This window comes from Schistocerca cancellata, chromosome 4 (assembly GCF_023864275.1).
Source record: "Schistocerca cancellata isolate TAMUIC-IGC-003103 chromosome 4, iqSchCanc2.1, whole genome shotgun sequence".
In the NCBI taxonomy this organism is placed as follows: Eukaryota; Metazoa; Arthropoda; class Insecta; order Orthoptera; family Acrididae; genus Schistocerca; species Schistocerca cancellata.
The window spans coordinates 894030420-894047058 of NC_064629.1; the positions used below are offsets into that span (position 1 = coordinate 894030420).

At 43.0% G+C, this 16639-nt stretch overlaps 1 protein-coding gene across 2 annotated transcripts in view; it reads right to left on the bottom strand.

Annotated features, from left to right (window-relative positions):
* Nucleotides 1–13937, bottom strand: part of LOC126185056 (vinculin) — a 267137-nt gene extending 253200 nt beyond the window's left edge. For both annotated transcript variants that reach the window (XM_049927816.1, XM_049927815.1), the window contains exon 1: nucleotides 13757–13937. In XM_049927816.1, coding sequence (XP_049783773.1) covers nucleotides 13757–13813 — 57 coding nt within the window. In that variant the 5' untranslated portion in view covers nucleotides 13814–13937. The remainder of the gene's footprint in view (nucleotides 1–13756) is intronic.
* Between the last annotated feature and the right edge of the window lie 2702 nt (nucleotides 13938–16639).

Here is a 16639-nt window from a genome sequence, read left to right on the forward strand (position 1 = left end):
ACTGTCCTTTCTTCTGTTGAAATATTAGGAAGGGACTTGGGGAAGGGTGGAGAGGCCAAGTTGGAGGTGAGGAATTCCTGGAAGATGACTGGGGGGAGGGGGGGGGGGTGGATGGCGGCATGATCAACAATCCGGGTTGGATGGCGGTATGAAGTGGGCCATGCAGGGTCCAGTGTTGGGATTAGGCTGGCTTTTGTTGGAGTGATTAGTGGCAAAGAAAAGTTTCCATTGCAGGGATTTGAAGAAGGATAGTAGGTCGTAGGCCAGTCCAACATGGTTAATTTTAGGTGGAGGTCTGAAACTGAGGCTTTTGGATATGACTGAAACTTCTATGGAGCTGAAGATTTTGGTGCAAAGGTTAACACCAGTGTTCTGGGATTGTTACAGCTCTGGATTTGGTGGAGTGTTGGCGGGGATTTTTGAGGGGGTGTGGTCCTTATTGACCAACACCACCTAGCAATTGCTAAAAATCTAGCCTTCCACATCAAAGACACCAACGACTCTCTTCACCGACTCTCCACCATCCCCAGCCCTTTACCTCTTGGATCCCTACTTGTCACTGTTGACGCAACCTCCCTGTACACAAACTTCCCTCACACCCATGGTCCTGTCACTATTTAACACTATCTCTCCAAATATCCTTAAGACTCCAAACCTATTACTTCATCCCTCATACATCTTATTAACTTTATCCTAATGCACAAGTGCTTCTGTTACGAAGGGAAGATCCAAACAAATCTGCGGCACAGCCATGTGGGACCCTCTTACACCAACCTGTTTATAGGCCACCTGGAGGAAACCTTCCTAGCCTCCCACAAAGCCAAAATCCTGGTCTGGTTCAGCTACATTCATGATATCTTCATTATCTGGCCTCAGGGCCAACACACACTATCCTCATTCCTTCACAACCTCAACGCTTTCCCTCCCACACACTTCAGCTGGTCCTCCATAACATTGCGTACTACTTCCCTGAACATTAACCAGCTCATCTCTGATGGTTTCATCCGCAACTCTGTTCACATTAAACCCACCAACCACCAACAGTGCCTGCATTTTGACAGCTGTCATCCCTTCCACACCTAAACATTGCTACCACACAGCCTGGCAACCTGAAGATGGTGTATCTGCACTGACAAGAACTCCCTTGGCCATTATGATGAAAGTCTCACAAAGGCCTAATCCCCAGACCTAGCCTACAAACAGATTTCCTGTTCCGTATCCCACACAGCCCCAATCCTCCCACCATCCTTCAGAACCAGTTACAAAGGAACACCCCTTTCATCACCCACTATCACCATGTACTATAACAACTGAACCACACCCTTTGTCAGGGCTTTGATTATCTCTCACCATGCCCTGAAATAAGGGATATCCTATCCGAGATCCTTCCCACCCCTTTTAAAGTGGTGATCCACCTCCCAGTCCATCCCTACGCCATCCCCAAACACAACCCCTTGCCACAGTGATCATATCCCTGCGGAAGACCCATGTACAAGACCTGCCCAATCCATCCAACCATCACTTACTATTCCAATCCTGTCACAGGCTTATCCTACCCCATCAGCGGCGGGGCCACCTGTGAAAGGAGCTTTGTCATATACCAACTGTGCTGCAAACACTGCACAGCTTTTTATGTACCAACCAGGTGTCCACCAGAATGAATGGTCACTGCCAGACAGTTGCCAAGAACAAAAATGAGCACCCAGTGGCACAACATGCTGTTGAACAGAAAATGCTTGTTTTTAATGGCTGATTTACAACCCCGGCTGTCTGGATCCTCCCCTCCACCATCAACTTTTCTGAACTACACAGACGGGAGTTATCCTTACAAAACATTCTCCACTACTGAAATTATCCCAGCCTCAAGCAATGATAATGTACTGTCCCCACTCCTTCCACCTAACAGTTTTTGCACACTCTGTCCTGTAACTTCCTCCTCCCAATTCACGTCCCCTCACCTTCATTGTGCTCAGTCCCTGCCAATGCATCCATTAGTCTTTTCTGCTCCCTCCCCCCACCCCTCCAGCCTCTGGCCAGTCCCCTGGCAGCCTTGTCCTGCCACCTTCTAGTCCCTGTACTCCCTGACAGTGACATTCTCTCCCCCCACCTGTAGTCTGCTTTCACTCCCCCTTCTCTGCCCCACTCCCAACTGCCTCTTTTATTCAATGCAATAGTAGCAATATGGCTACAGTGGCTAGAGTGGAATGGGGAGGGAGGGAGGGAGGGACAGAGGGAGGGGGGGGAGGGGGAGGGAGGGGAGAAAGTGGGAGAGGAGAGGGGGGAGGGAGAAAGAAAGAGAGAGAGAGAGAATGCGCACATTTATTTTTCCCTTTCTTTTCTGTAGAAGGCTTTGGCCTAAAGCTTAATGTCTAGTGCTCTTTTCTTTATGCCTGCCTGCAACTCAACATTTCATCTTTACAGTGAGTAGCAATCTATCCTTTTCATAATGCTAAATGAAACTCTTTTCATTGTGAAGAGAGAAATGCATGAAGCCTACCATAGTACAATATTGTAAAATGATCTATCAAATTCCCTGAGAAATTCCGATCCTATGTAAAGGCTGTTAGTGGCACCAAAATTAGTGACCAGTCACATGTAAATGAAACAGGAACTGAAATAGAGGACAGCAAAGCAAAAGTTGAAATGCTTAAGTCCATTTTCAAAGGCTTCTTTACAAAGAAAAACTTACGAAAATTGCGTCAATTTAATACTCATAGTGCTAAAAAGATAAAAGAGTTATTGTCACAATGTTGGAGACAGATGAAATCATTAAAACTGAACAAGGCTTCAGGGCCCAATGAAACTTCTATCATTTCTATACTCAATTAGCTGAGTTAGCCTCTCTTCTAACTATAATCTACCATAGATACCTTGAATAAAAAACCCTCTCCAGTAGTTGGAAGAAGGCACAGGTCACAACCTTTTACACGGGTAGTATAAGTACTAAACAAAACTACTGTTAAATTACCTTGACATTGATTTGTAGTAGAATCTTAGAATATATTTTAAGTGCAAATAAGTAATCAGGTATGAAACTTCCTGGCAGATTAAAACTGTGTGCCCGACCGAGACTCGAACTCGGGACCTTTGCCTTTCGCGGGCAAGTGCTCTACCATCTGAGCTACCGAAGCACGACTCACACCCGGTCCTCACAGCTTTACTTCTGCCAGTATCTCGTCTCCTACCTTCCAAACTTTACAGAAGTTCTCCTGCGAAACTTGCAGAACTAGCACTCCTGAAAGAAAGGATACTGCGGAGACATGGCTTAGCCACAGCCTGGGCTAAGGCTGGAGCCCCAGGAATTTTGTAGTTTCAAGATGTAAATATGGTGGGAGAAAGCAATTCTGCCGCCAGAAATTCACACAAACGGTTTCGTCTGTGGGAAAAATGTAAGCCATTGTCGATGCTCCACAGGTACAGACAATTGAGACATCACTGAAGATGCCACTCAATGAGGCAGTTCCATGAAGAACTGCAATAGATGGCAAAATTGTCAGCAAAAAGGGAGCCGGCGAAGCTCAGCAGGAGACAGGCAATTGTAGGGTTAGTGGCGATAGCAAAGAGGACAACGCATAGGACAGAACCCTGAGGCACACCATTTTGCTGTATAAAGGTGTCCGACAGGGCAGAACCCACATATATCCTGAAAACGCGGTCTTTTAAAAATTCCTCAATGAAACAGGCAGGCAGACACGGAAGTCACACGTGTAGAGTGTACGGAGGATACCAGTCCTACAGCAGGTGGTGTGGGCTTTCTGAAAATTGAAAAACACCCCCCATTCTGGGATTTCCACAGAAAACCATTAACGACAGGAGTGGACAAAGTTACAAGATGGTCAACTGCAGAACAGCATGATCAAAATCCACACTGTGCAGTGGTTAGTGTTTCACGCCAGCGTCTGGAAAATGTGCCCTCTGTCCAGATGAAGCTGTATGTATTAAGCAGAAAGTGCTTGATTGCAAGAGAAAGTTGCTGCAACATCTGAATGTTAAAAGTGTCTGGCCCTGGGGTGGAGGATCTGGATGAAGTGAGAGCACGATCTAGCTCCCTCATAGTAAAGGCGGCATTGTAACACTCACACCCGAGCCACCACCTCTTGTTTCCGATGGAGGAAAGCATTGTTATAGTTGGAGGAGCTCGAAATTTCCACAAAATGGCAGCCCAAGGTGTTGGAGATAGCAATAGGGTCCACAATGACATTGTCTGTAACTGTCAGGCCAGAAATTGGGGAATGGATCTTGGTCCCAGAGAGCTGTCGGACGTTGGTCCACACGACAGAAGATGGAGTGGATCTGTTAAAAGAAATAGTGAATGGAATCCAGCTAGCTTTTTTGCTGTCCCAAAAAACGTGATGAGCCTTTGCATGCATCTGTTTACAATAAATGCAGTTTGCCATTGTACGATGATGGTCAAAAACACGGAGAGCACGTCTCTGTGTGCGCATTGTGTCATGGCATGCCTCAGTCCATAAAGGGACCGGGACACAATACGGTAAAGAAGAAGTGCAAGGAATAGAATGTTCTGCAGCAGTAAGGACAATGTTTGTAAGCTGGGGAAATCTTGCTTGTTGAAGGCTGCCACGGAGGAGTGAGGCCTGCAGTCAGCCTTAGTATGCTGCTATTTGGGTGTGCACACAGGTAGGGTAGGAGTCAGCAAACGGATAGACACAGGAAATGGTCACTTGAGTAGGTGTCAGAACAGACCACTCAAGATGATGGGCAAGCTAGGCAGTGCAGAAGGATAGGTCCAAATGGGAATAGATGTGCTAGGAGTCTGAAAGGAATGTCAGTGCTCCTGTGTTAAAGCAGAAGAGGTTAAGTTGATTAAGGTTAGCCAAGAGGGCACCTCTCGGACAGGTTTTGGGAGAACTCCAAAGGGGACGGTGTGCATTCAAGTCACCGAGCAGCAGAAATGGGTAGCTGCCCAATAACCTGGAGGAAGTCTGCCTGATGACATCGAATGACGGAGGGATGTAAATGGTACCAAGGGAAAAGGTCAAGTGAGGAAAAGGCAAATGAACATCATACTTCATACCATATGAGCAGCACGATTCCCCCATGACCATGAGATGGAATGCCAACTTCTGGGTTGGGTTGGTGTAGGAGTGGGAGGGGGGGGGGGGGTCAAAAAGGAAGAGGAGAAATGTGAAAGCGCAAAGTGGTCATGAGGATGCAATTTTGTTTCCTGAAGGCAGCATAAAAGTGGACACTGCAATTCTAAAGGCAGTCAGAAATCCTCTTTGTTGGATGGAAGGCTGCAAACGTTCCATTGAAGGAGAGTCATGACGAGGAAAAAATGAAGTGAAGGGGTGTCACCTCGGTGGCTGGTGAGTGCCAGACAGCGAGGACATGCTGCTACAGGGCACAGAAAAAGGAGGATCCTGCTCTGTGAGGTCCACAGAAGTGTAGGCTTTCCTCTGCTGTCAGCCTGCAGAGTACAACGCATAAAAATGGCTGGTGGTGCGCACCAGCAACAGAGAGGCCGGCCGGGCAAGGGTATCACAATGCGACTGTCGAAGAGGATTTTCGAGTCGGCAAAGGAGAAGACCATTTGCCTTTGTTGGACTTCTTTGAGCCTTTCTGGTTAGCAGAAGACGACTCAGGTGCTGGCTGACTGGAATGACTTATAAAGTCTTGTCACGGGTAGTCCTTCTGTCCCTTCCACCCTGCTGGTTGTGTAGCTGGTGACATCGCCCCATGAGGCAAGAATTTGATTGCATGTCTGCATCGCTATGTCCTTCATGGAGCGAGATGTAGCAAGAACAGTACTGTAAGTGCCAGACGGTAGAACGCAGGGTTTGCGACTAGCCAATAACTTGCGAGCAACCAGGTAAGGTACTTTTTCCTTTATCCAGATCTCCTGGTCAGCCCGCTCACTGAGATACATCGGTCAATCTCGAGAGGAGGCAGTATGGTCACAATTGCAGTTGATACAGAGGGGAGGAGGAGGTGGATAATTGCCCTCGTGCACATCCCTACCACAAGTTACACATCTGGCCGGGTGTCGACAAGACATTTGAGTGTGGTTGAAACGGTGACACTGGTAGTAATGCATCGGGTTGGGAATGTATGGTTGGACTATGATAACTTCATAGCCTGCTTTCATGTTGGATGGAAGCACCAATCCATCAAAGGTGAGTAAAAGAAGGCATGTGGGCACTAAAGAGGCCTCTACTTTCTTCGTCACCTGATGGACGGCAATGACAGCCTGATTATAGAGATATGTTTGGATTTTGGCCTCTGTCAGAGTGGCGAGCATCCTAGTGTAAATAACACCACAGGAAGAATTCAGAGTTCTATGGACCTTGACACAAACAGGACAGCCATGGTGGAGCAAAGCGGCAAGTAGTAGTCGTGCCTGAGAACCAGTAGTAGTCTCCAAAGGCAAAGTGCCATTCCGTAAACGAGATCAGGATTTCACAGTGCTGGCAACTGCATCAACACCTTTCTGCATAATTAACAGATTTACTGTTGCAAAGGACTGACTGTCTTCAGTATGTAAAACTGTGAGGAACCGTGGTGCAGCTGGGAGGGTCTTTGAATTGGGAGCTTCATTCCATTTACGTTTGGTAGACATGGACTGCAAAAATAATGACTGGCTCATTGCGAGGAAATCCCCCATGATTGCCAGAATCTCTTGAAAGCACACTCCTTCCAACTGGGGGCCCCTTCACAAGGGGGTGCACCTGCCTTAGGTGATTGTTCACACCTCAGGTCACGCCTTCCGAACACCTGGCAAAGAGGGACCAATCGGCAGTTTGTGAAGGTAGCAGCTCGGGCAATCACCCTTCCCTGAGGCTGGCCTGTACCAGGGGTACATGCAAACTCTACATGTTGGCCCGGGGTTGGGAATTACACGTTACTCAGTCACCTGTTATGCATCAGACGTGGGGGGAGGGGGGGGGGGCTTCAGGAGTGCAAAGGGAGGAAGAAGAAAAAAAAGAGGAGCTTTAAGCACCAAAGCAGAGGAAGAATAGGAGAAGGTGAATGAAGACAGGAAAAAGGAACAAAAAACAGGGGTGGGACTGTTCGTATGTCAGCTACGGACAGTGCGGAAGATTCCCAAAAGCACCCCTGACATGTTCCCCAAGGGAGGGGAAAAATTAGCAAGAGGACAGACATGCAGTACGGAAGTGAAAAGATGCTGCAAAGGATGAGGACTCGTGGTAACCAAGCACAAACCCGCCAAAGAGTGGTAAGCCCCTAAGGGGGCTTACACAAATTCTCCTCCATGTACACCATGACAGCAGATATTTCTGCCTTGAACAGTGTGGCCTGCTTCAATAGACAGATTGTGCTCTCTAACCTATAGTGCAACCTTTGTACCCCAGCATCCGTTTTCAACCCCAGATTGTGCACTCTGACCTAGATTGTACTCTATGTAGACCAGCACCACCGTCTGTTTTCAGCCCATCAGTAAAGCAGACTATGTCTCATGATTCATTCGTGCACTGCTCCCTACTTTCAACTGTTACACAGGAAGGTTTATTAAAGCAGCTGGAAGTTATTTTATAGTCAGCTGACATTTCCCTGACCATTCCTACAGTTACCACATAAGCTATTTTGGTGTGGGATAGTGGATATCCTAATGGTACCCAATTATTTTTAGTTTTTAGCCTATATGCTCCTGCTACTGCCTCCATTTTAACCCACAGGTGTAATGAAGGCATGACCGACATTGTCTCTATCCCAGCAATGGGCGTACTGCTAATTCTACCTGTTACAGCTACGCAGGCTAGTCTCTGCTCCTTGCCAAGCTCTTGGCAACCACCTTCTATTCTACTTTGTTCCACCATACTGTAGCCCTATAAATTATCATAGGTCTTGTTACAGTGGTGTGCGTACAGTACCTACTCCCAAGGTTTAGGCCCAAGTTTTTTCCCCACAGGATCTTCTAGTGCTCTTAAGGACACCTTTCACCTCACAAATATATTCCTTATGTGAGGGGGTCTATGTTTGTTTCACATCCAGGGTTACCCCTAGAAACTCACTACAATCTTGATTTCATCAAGAAGCTTATGAATCCAGAATGTGGTGGATATGCTTCCCCTTAAATGATACTACAACCATTTTCTTAGTATTGAGCCTTAGATTCTGTTTCCCGCACCAGTTTTGCACAACATTCAATGTACATTGTATCCTTGGCAAAATCAGCCTCTAGTATTTAGCTATTCATTGAGTTCATTCACCGCTAGGTTCCAAAGTAGTGAGACAAAACCCCACCTTGTGGACACCCTTTTGTGGTGCTGATCACCATTTTTTCATTTATCATGATGGCTTCTACCTTTTGTCTATTCATCATGAAATAGATCCACCTGTATACAGTTGTCTGATTGTCATGCTCTTCTGCAGCTCTAACCATGGATTCAAAGAGTGTACTGCTACAAGCTCCCTGGTATCCAGAAAGATATAAAGAGCAATTTCCTAAAACCATGGCACTTTTCCACTTCCCCAACTGGTGAAGTGCTGTTTCACATGATTTGCCTGGTTGATATCCTTGTTGGTTTACATGTAGAGGAACCTTAGTTAGTTTCCTTTCCCTAACATGCACATTAATCAGATTTTCTAGTGTCTTGAAAACAAAGGAGGACAGACTGCTCTGTCCCATATCCTTGGCCTTGGTATGATCAGTTCTCCCTGGCTTCAGAATGAAAACATCCCTCACTGTCCTCCAAGCTTTAGGAATGATTTTTTCTGTTAGGCTAATTCTAAACAGCCTACTTATGAGTTTAATTAAGCTCTCTCCTGATTATATTTTGACTAAAGTTCAGTCTTGATCACTCATGTATGTTTTAATGATATAGGTAACCGGTTTCGGTTCTTTCTACAGAACCATCATCAGACCCATGGCTCCCTTAGGATGGTAGGCGGAGCTCTCCTCGCTGCTGCGTAGCAGCGAGGAGAGCTCCGCCTACCATCCTAAGGGAGCCATGGGTCTGATGATGGTTCTGTAGAAAGAACCGAAACCGGTTACCTATATCATTAAAACATACATGAGTGATCAAGACTGAACTTTAGTCAAAATATAACAATTAATTGATCACTGCTTTCCAAACATGTTTACCAAAATCTCTCCTGATTGCTGCAGTAGAGCTGGAAAGATTCAATCTGGGCCTGGTGACTAGTACAGATGAAACATTCCCACTAGATCTTTTTTAGCTATACATTCTCTGGCAGATTCCCAGTTCTCCATGTGGTTACCTGTAAATTCAGGGTCTGAATCTTGATGCATGTTGTCTAACAGAGTGCACTGAGGAGAGTTAGTCTTGAGGAGCACATCCAGCACCTCATTTGCTGTACTTGTGAGATCACCATCTCCCTTCCTCTTATATTTTGTGAAGTCTGGAGCAAGTAGCTCTTATGTTCCACTTCCTCAAAAAATACCTTCCAGGATGATGGTTTCACTAGCTTAACTGCAAGGTTGTATTTGGCAGAGGGTTTTTCGGTTCTTCTTGCAATACTGAATAGTCTTCTTACCTGCCTCCTTTGCAATTCCAGGTTGCAGTTGCACCAAGCTACATTCCTGTTTGTGAACTTCTTGATGATTTGGCAGTTTTCTAAATATGAAGTCATTATGGTAGGCGTCATTGTGTGTGACATTTCACTGAAATCTACTGAGTCTCTTATTGAAGTCCTGACTTCAGATAAGCTGAGCTGACTTTTTAACATTTGTTTTGGAATGGTGTTGTGTCATAGTGTCCCATTAGGTTATTGTTGGAGTTATGTATTTTATGTATCATTGTTGGTTCATGGGCGTAATGAGAAACACGATGGTCGTCATATTGTATATGCCTCAAACAGAGGCATCTCCCATCTTGATGACACTAAGGGTCACAAAGCAGATGAGGTGGACAGCAAATTTTGCAATCCCATTTTGGCCCTATAGTATGCCATGTTCTTAGTACTTTTCCAAAATTTTTGAGGAGGTAATGCACTCCAGGGTTGTTTCTCACAAATGTAGTAATGAGTTACTTAGCCAATTACAGTTTGATTTCAATATGAATTCACTACTCAGACAGCTATTTATAAATTTACTGAGCAATTAACAAAGTCTTTAAATAATAAAATATCACCAGCTGTGATCTTCTGCTACTTTTCAAAGGAATCTGATTGCGTGGATTGCAAGATCCTATTAAGAAAGTTAATTTTTTATAGACTAGGCCTATGTGATTCACTACATGCCTGGTTTAGTTCTTATTTAGAAACAGAACACTGGAAGTTACCTCAGTTTGTTTGAGTAGTACAAAGAGGGATGCCTGATCATCTGCTTTGGGAGAAATTAAGAAGTAATGGGAGTGCTCAACAATTCACCTCTCTGTCACCTTTCAACCTAAGCTATACCTTGGGCTATGCTACAACTCAGTATGTGAGCACGCATAAAATTTTGTATTCACATTCGTTGGTCGTGCCAACTCTCAACCAAACTGTCGACTTCAAATGTAACCTAGACTTAGGGCTATGCACAAAGTAATGTGTCACATGCCGCACTCTCATTAAATTAGAGATCAATGCCTACATCTGGTATTGGTAAGTTCATCTCCCCCCCTGTAATTACGATGGGAGTCACACAGGGTTCAATCGTTCACCAATTCCTTTCTTGCTTGATGTTAATGCTCTAGTATTTTATCCGAATCATGAGGCAGAATTAGAATGATTTGCAGATGATGCAAGCATTATTTTTAAGCCGATTACAAAAGATAGTACATGATGTTTGGAAATACGGAAGCGTCCGATCCCGCCCGTCTGCTTTGACCCATGACGTCACAAATATGGCGTAAACAAAACAAACACACACACTTTCCACAAGAAGCCTAATGACACTAGCGGGACAAGCGCGGGAAATGGGGTGTTTTGGGTGGGGGGAGCAAACTAAATATAAACAAATTTAGACGACTTGCGTAGCTACAACGTGTAAGTGAAGACAGCCATGCATGAATACCCACCCACCTCCCCAGGGGTCGTAACCCCTGCAACCCATAGAAGATAAAGATGCTTCAGTAGCTGATTAGTGTTTTTTGTCTTTTTTTTAAAAAAAATCTCACGGGATAGAACGAACAGATCAGAAAGATAAATATAATAAATTAAAACAGAAATTGGAGGAAACAGATAATTAAAATAAGTAATAAGCGTTTTTAAATTTAAAAAAAAATCTCACGAGATAGAACAAACAGATCAGAAAAGTAAACAAAATAAGATAAAACAGAACTGGAGACAGCCACACACAAACCAAACTCCGCGCCGTCATGACGTCACACACGACAACACCCTTACGTCACAGGTCAAAGCCGACGCGTGGGATCGGACGCTTCTGTCGACCCTGATGTTTTTGTGAATGTTACTGACTGCTATTGCACAAATAGGATAGCTATAAACTTTGAGAAAACGTAGCTCACCCAGTTTTCTATTATCACAAACATCCCATCTCCTGTCAACATAGGATAACAATATCAAATAATGAGCAGGATAAGAAATTCAGTATTCTTCGATGTGCATATTGATGGAAACTTTTTAAACACCTACGGTAGTCTTGCTAAATCATACAGGTTTGGCTATTTCTGTCATAGGAATAATTATTGACTTTGGGGATACAGAAGTCAGCAATTCAACAAGTTTTGCATATTTTCGTTCACTGAAATCTTGTGCAATAATATTCAAGGATAACTCCTCACTTTGGTAAAAAGCATTCATTGAACAAAATAAAGTATGCCTACTTAGCATTATTTGACACAAAAAGAGGTAAAATGTACAAAGACTCTTACAACCTACCCATGGAAATAAAATACTCGATTGACAGCGTAGTCTTTTTAAATGTCAATTAAAGATGTTTCTCCTTAACAACTCTTTATCCAGCATGTAGTGATACAAACATTTTTTATAGGTGTGTTCTATGTTGGTTCTGTTGAACTGCTGCACGTCATAACGCTTATCAAAATGAGATTTGTTGGACATGTAACTAACTATGTGAAAACACGTGAAGTCTTATTCAGTTCTGGTCAGTAGTGGAAACTCTTGATAAAAGTTCACCTCTCCGTCTTACATAAACATATAAAATCGCACCACAGAAGTCACCTGAGAAATGTCCATTATGTAATATAGGTCCTCTTAATTTACCTTCCAGTTGTATTTTTTTATAACTAAACATGTTATATATTGTGTGGAACTAGACATCAGGCTACATTTCAGTACACAACAACATCCTATACGTCTCATTCACATTCATTGACCTCTCCAACTCAACCAAATTGTCCCCTTCCAACCTAATGTAGACCTCAGGCTACATTAGAGAGTAAGGGAAGATGGCAATCACAGCCTCATAAACTTCTCTGTGAAATAATTCTTGTATCTATGTTTAGTATTTTTGGAATAAACACAGCCTTCACTTTCAGTTTCAGCTGGGAGGATGAAAGGTGTCAGTATATAGCTGCATAAATAGCAAGATTCGATCAGGATGTTTTGAGTGTTGTGGTGAGTGTGACATGGAAATTTCTGCAATTTAAACTAACTGATTCATAGATGGTGCAAGAAGGTGAGCCAGAATTACTAGTGCTGATTCCATTCACCAAACTCACTAAATATTATCAGCAAATACTTAAAAATGTCTAACAATCAAGTAATGGCACTCGTGTCTATTATGCCATGTGCTTTATTTGATCTTATTTCACTGCATGGTGGGCTCCAACAGCTTTTTCCACCAGATACTGTGTTTATACAAATGTTGTGTACTGTGTTGCTTGGCATCACAACTGTAATAAATTGTTTAAACATTGGATAATTTGCACAAAATATTGCAGCTGAACTAATTCTGTATTTATTTCAGTACAATATTGGCAACAAATATCTACTCGGGAAACACACACTCCTACACAGCAATGGGTTAGGGATGCTGTTGTTACTAGCATTGAGTTTTCAGAGATTACACACGTTTGATATCCCATTGTAGAGATTTACATCCAAGCGGTAGTGCGGTCCTGGCTTTGAAAAATATTATCTATTTTAGTTAATAGAGATACTGATAATAACAATAATAATAATAATGTATTCGCATATTTATACGGTATCTGGTGAACCAAACTGTGTTCATTCACGTATAGAAGGGCGTCCACGTAATTTTGAATGTTTCATGGACCTTTTAAAACCTCTACACACTAACAGCAATTATGGGAAATTTCTCATCAACCACTTGTTATGAAATGCGGCGATGTACATCTTAAAGGAATCGATAGTGCCGTTCTCACACAGAACACAGGGACATGATCTACAAGGCTTGGCATATTTATATATGTCGTATAAGATGCGTCAAGAGTAACATTTCACGTGCCTTTGTTTCCTATTATCTATAAAAAATCCACGAAAAATACGAGACTCTAAAATTGGGATGGTGTTTAAAAGTTCGTGAAGAACTTTAACAATTTAAGACAAGGCTTCCAAGTGTTTCGTGTTTTACATGTAAACTGTGAACTTGGCTTGGTAACGCCCTTTATTGGGAAACGAGATCCAGAACTTATGAATTAATGAATGCGCTTCCCTCATGTCTAAATATGGGTTGAAACACAGTACTTTATGACGTAAAGTCACGTGACCTCCATCGTTTACTAAACGACACGCCCATTTGTCAACACTAAGCAAAGGGTCTGTTATAATGGACATGTTATTTGACAGTTCAAAATTTGATACATTATGTACAAGCAATTTTAAACTTCGACCAAAAAACGTATTGAAAATGCTTGAGTAATGATTACGATGAGGAATACATTACCTGCTGAGCAACAGGTTCCAAAATGCTCTCTATCGTTTTCGTATGAAACACAGGCATCTTGGCAACACTTTTTTGACTTCAAACAATAAACAATTTACCGATGTAATAATAAAAACACAGAAATTTACACAACAAACACTCTTTCCAACCTCCGCAACTTCCACCACTTCTATTCGATCAAAGTCGTTTGTCAAAACTAAGCATTCCACGAATCTCTGCAAAGATATAGAAAATCTAACATCTTTGGCGAAATTGATTAATCGTACACTCTGGAAATGTGTGAATTAGGGCTCTTACAATACAGTTACAAAATTACGAGTGACTTGTGTGGCACATGATCACTGTAAGATAGCAAGCCAGTTGTGTTCGTAAATCATGAGAAGTCTCTAGGCGTCTGTTGCTCAAAACGACCACAAACATCACCAACATGCTGACAATTCTGATCGTTTGGGGAAGCGTCTAAACGGAGATATACGAATGCTGCATGGCCAGCAAGCACTCCTGGTCACTTGCGGAAACTTTCCATTCCAGCTGATAGCCATGGACGCATAATCGTGTTAATGAGACATTAGCTGAGAAATTCACGAGTTTTATCAAGCATGGGCCTCCCTCTCAGAGACAATTCTGATCACTTTGAAGAAATTCTCAAGTTGTCCTCAGACGACTTCGTAACCCTGTACGGCGGCTCTAACGACGTATAAAAACAAAACAACCACAGCTTGCTGAGAATGAAAGACGCGTATAACTCATAAGTCCCCACATAAACGTGCTCTGCCTGAACATTTCGCACTACCGCTATCTGCCTCCATGGTATTGCGTAAACGAGAAATCGCTAGGTTTCCGGAAAGCATTCGACGAAGTGCCCCACTGAGGACTGCTGACGAAGGTCCGAGTATTCCACCTCCCCAGCCCGCTCACCTCAAGATGGCGCCTAGAAATAGACGTTCTGTAACTTGAACTTAGAAAAATAACGAGTCTAGTGATATTCTATGCAAAAAGTGCTCCAACATAATTATATAATTATACAAGGCTTCGTGTTTATAGTGGATGTGTAAAAACTAAAAACTATGAGTCCTGTAACAGCCGGCCGGTGTGGCCAAGATTTTCTAGGCGCTTCTGGAACCGCGCGACCGCTACGGTCGCAGGTTCGAATCCTGCCTCGGACATGAATGTGTGCGATGTCCTTAGGTAAGATAGGTTTAAGTAGTTCTAAGTTCTAGTGGGCTGTTGACCTCAGATGTTAAGTCCCATAGTGCACAGAACCATTTGAACCAGTCCTGTAACAACAAGGTCGAGAAATAAGGTTGTTAAGGCCCGTAGACACACAACGATCTGTCTGGTGGGTTCAAACCGCATCTGCGCAGACAAGTTGGAGCGTGTGGACAGGAGATCGCCGCAAATCTGGCCCGAAACAGCTGTTTGCTCAGTCTAGTGTTTGTATTTGTGCGCACAGGGCATTAAAATGGCTGATACTCGTCAGTGTTCTCGAGAGTTTGTCAGTGAATTCATTGAAATATATAGAAACCACATATGTTTGTGGAAGATTAAAAGTAAAGAATATAGTGACAGAGACAAAAAGACAGCACCATACAATGCTCTAATTGAAAAATTGTGAGCAGTTGACGCCTTGGCAAACAGAATTTTAAAAAAAATTCTTTGCGAACTGTTTACCGAAAAGAGTTATTCAAAGTTCAGAAATCTAGAAGATCTGAAGTAGGAGTAGATCAGGTACACCAGCCAACGTTATGGTATTTTGATCTGCTTGGCTTTCTTAAGGTTCGCCCTTCAAATCTCGCAGTAAATTTACGTGATAAAACTGCTTTCGCTTTAGCAGCCACTGTCTACACCATTTTGACCGATTTCTCTGTTTCCTGCGATTGGTCTGAATGTTTTTTGCAACACAAGTTGCGAACACAGACCACAACAGAACTTCCTCCGCTTCTATATTTCAAAATAACTGAATTAAATTTTTGACGTTTACGGGGAGCGCAGTCGCTTGCCACTGATATTTCTTTTCTACACCGACAGATGGCGGGCGAGTAGTAGATTGGGGTTTGTGTCGTGTGAACACACCACATTTGCAGCGATCTTTTGCATGTACAGACATCTGCGCCGATTTCTGCGCAGACAGATCGTTGCGTGTGGACCGGACTTTAGATGTGGAGCAACAGGCGTGAGACCTGCATACAGCGTAGCGTCAGAAATATTAACTTTAAAGTGTGGTGTTAATTGTGAGAATGGATTAGCGAGAAAAGAAAACATTCTTCGCAAAGAAAAAGACGAACTGGTAGGAAAAACAAAATCTTTAGAAAACTACATCAGTGAGCTCTCGATAGACATTAAGGAAACGAAAAACACATGAAAATCGAACTTTGTTTGCGATTTTAAGTGAGACAGCATTCAGAAATCTGATAAAAAGATGCAAAAACAAACAGTGAAAGTGAAATCATGATAAGAACGAGTGAAGCGATAATGTTCAATTACTTATGTACTACTAATATGATTGCCCAAAGTGAAATGCTCAGAAGAGAGAAATGCAATTAAAGTAAGGTACTTATTTTATTGGACAGCCAGGAGAGAGGATGTGGATCACTTCCACAGGGGAAGTTAGAATCTTCTTATCAGGTGGAAGCGATCATCAGACTGGATACACCTCTAAAGTAAATCACAAAAAAGTGATAAACCTAACAGAAACATTCACAACAGACGTTACATTAGTGGTAATTGAAGGTATAATGAGTTTGATAACCCCATTCAAGGGGTTAAAAATCATGTGCACAAAACATTACAGACTATATTTAAACGTAGTCGTAAAATGAATACAATTTTTCATCCTACCCCAAAACGACATGATGTACAACATCTTAATTCAAAAATAGAAGC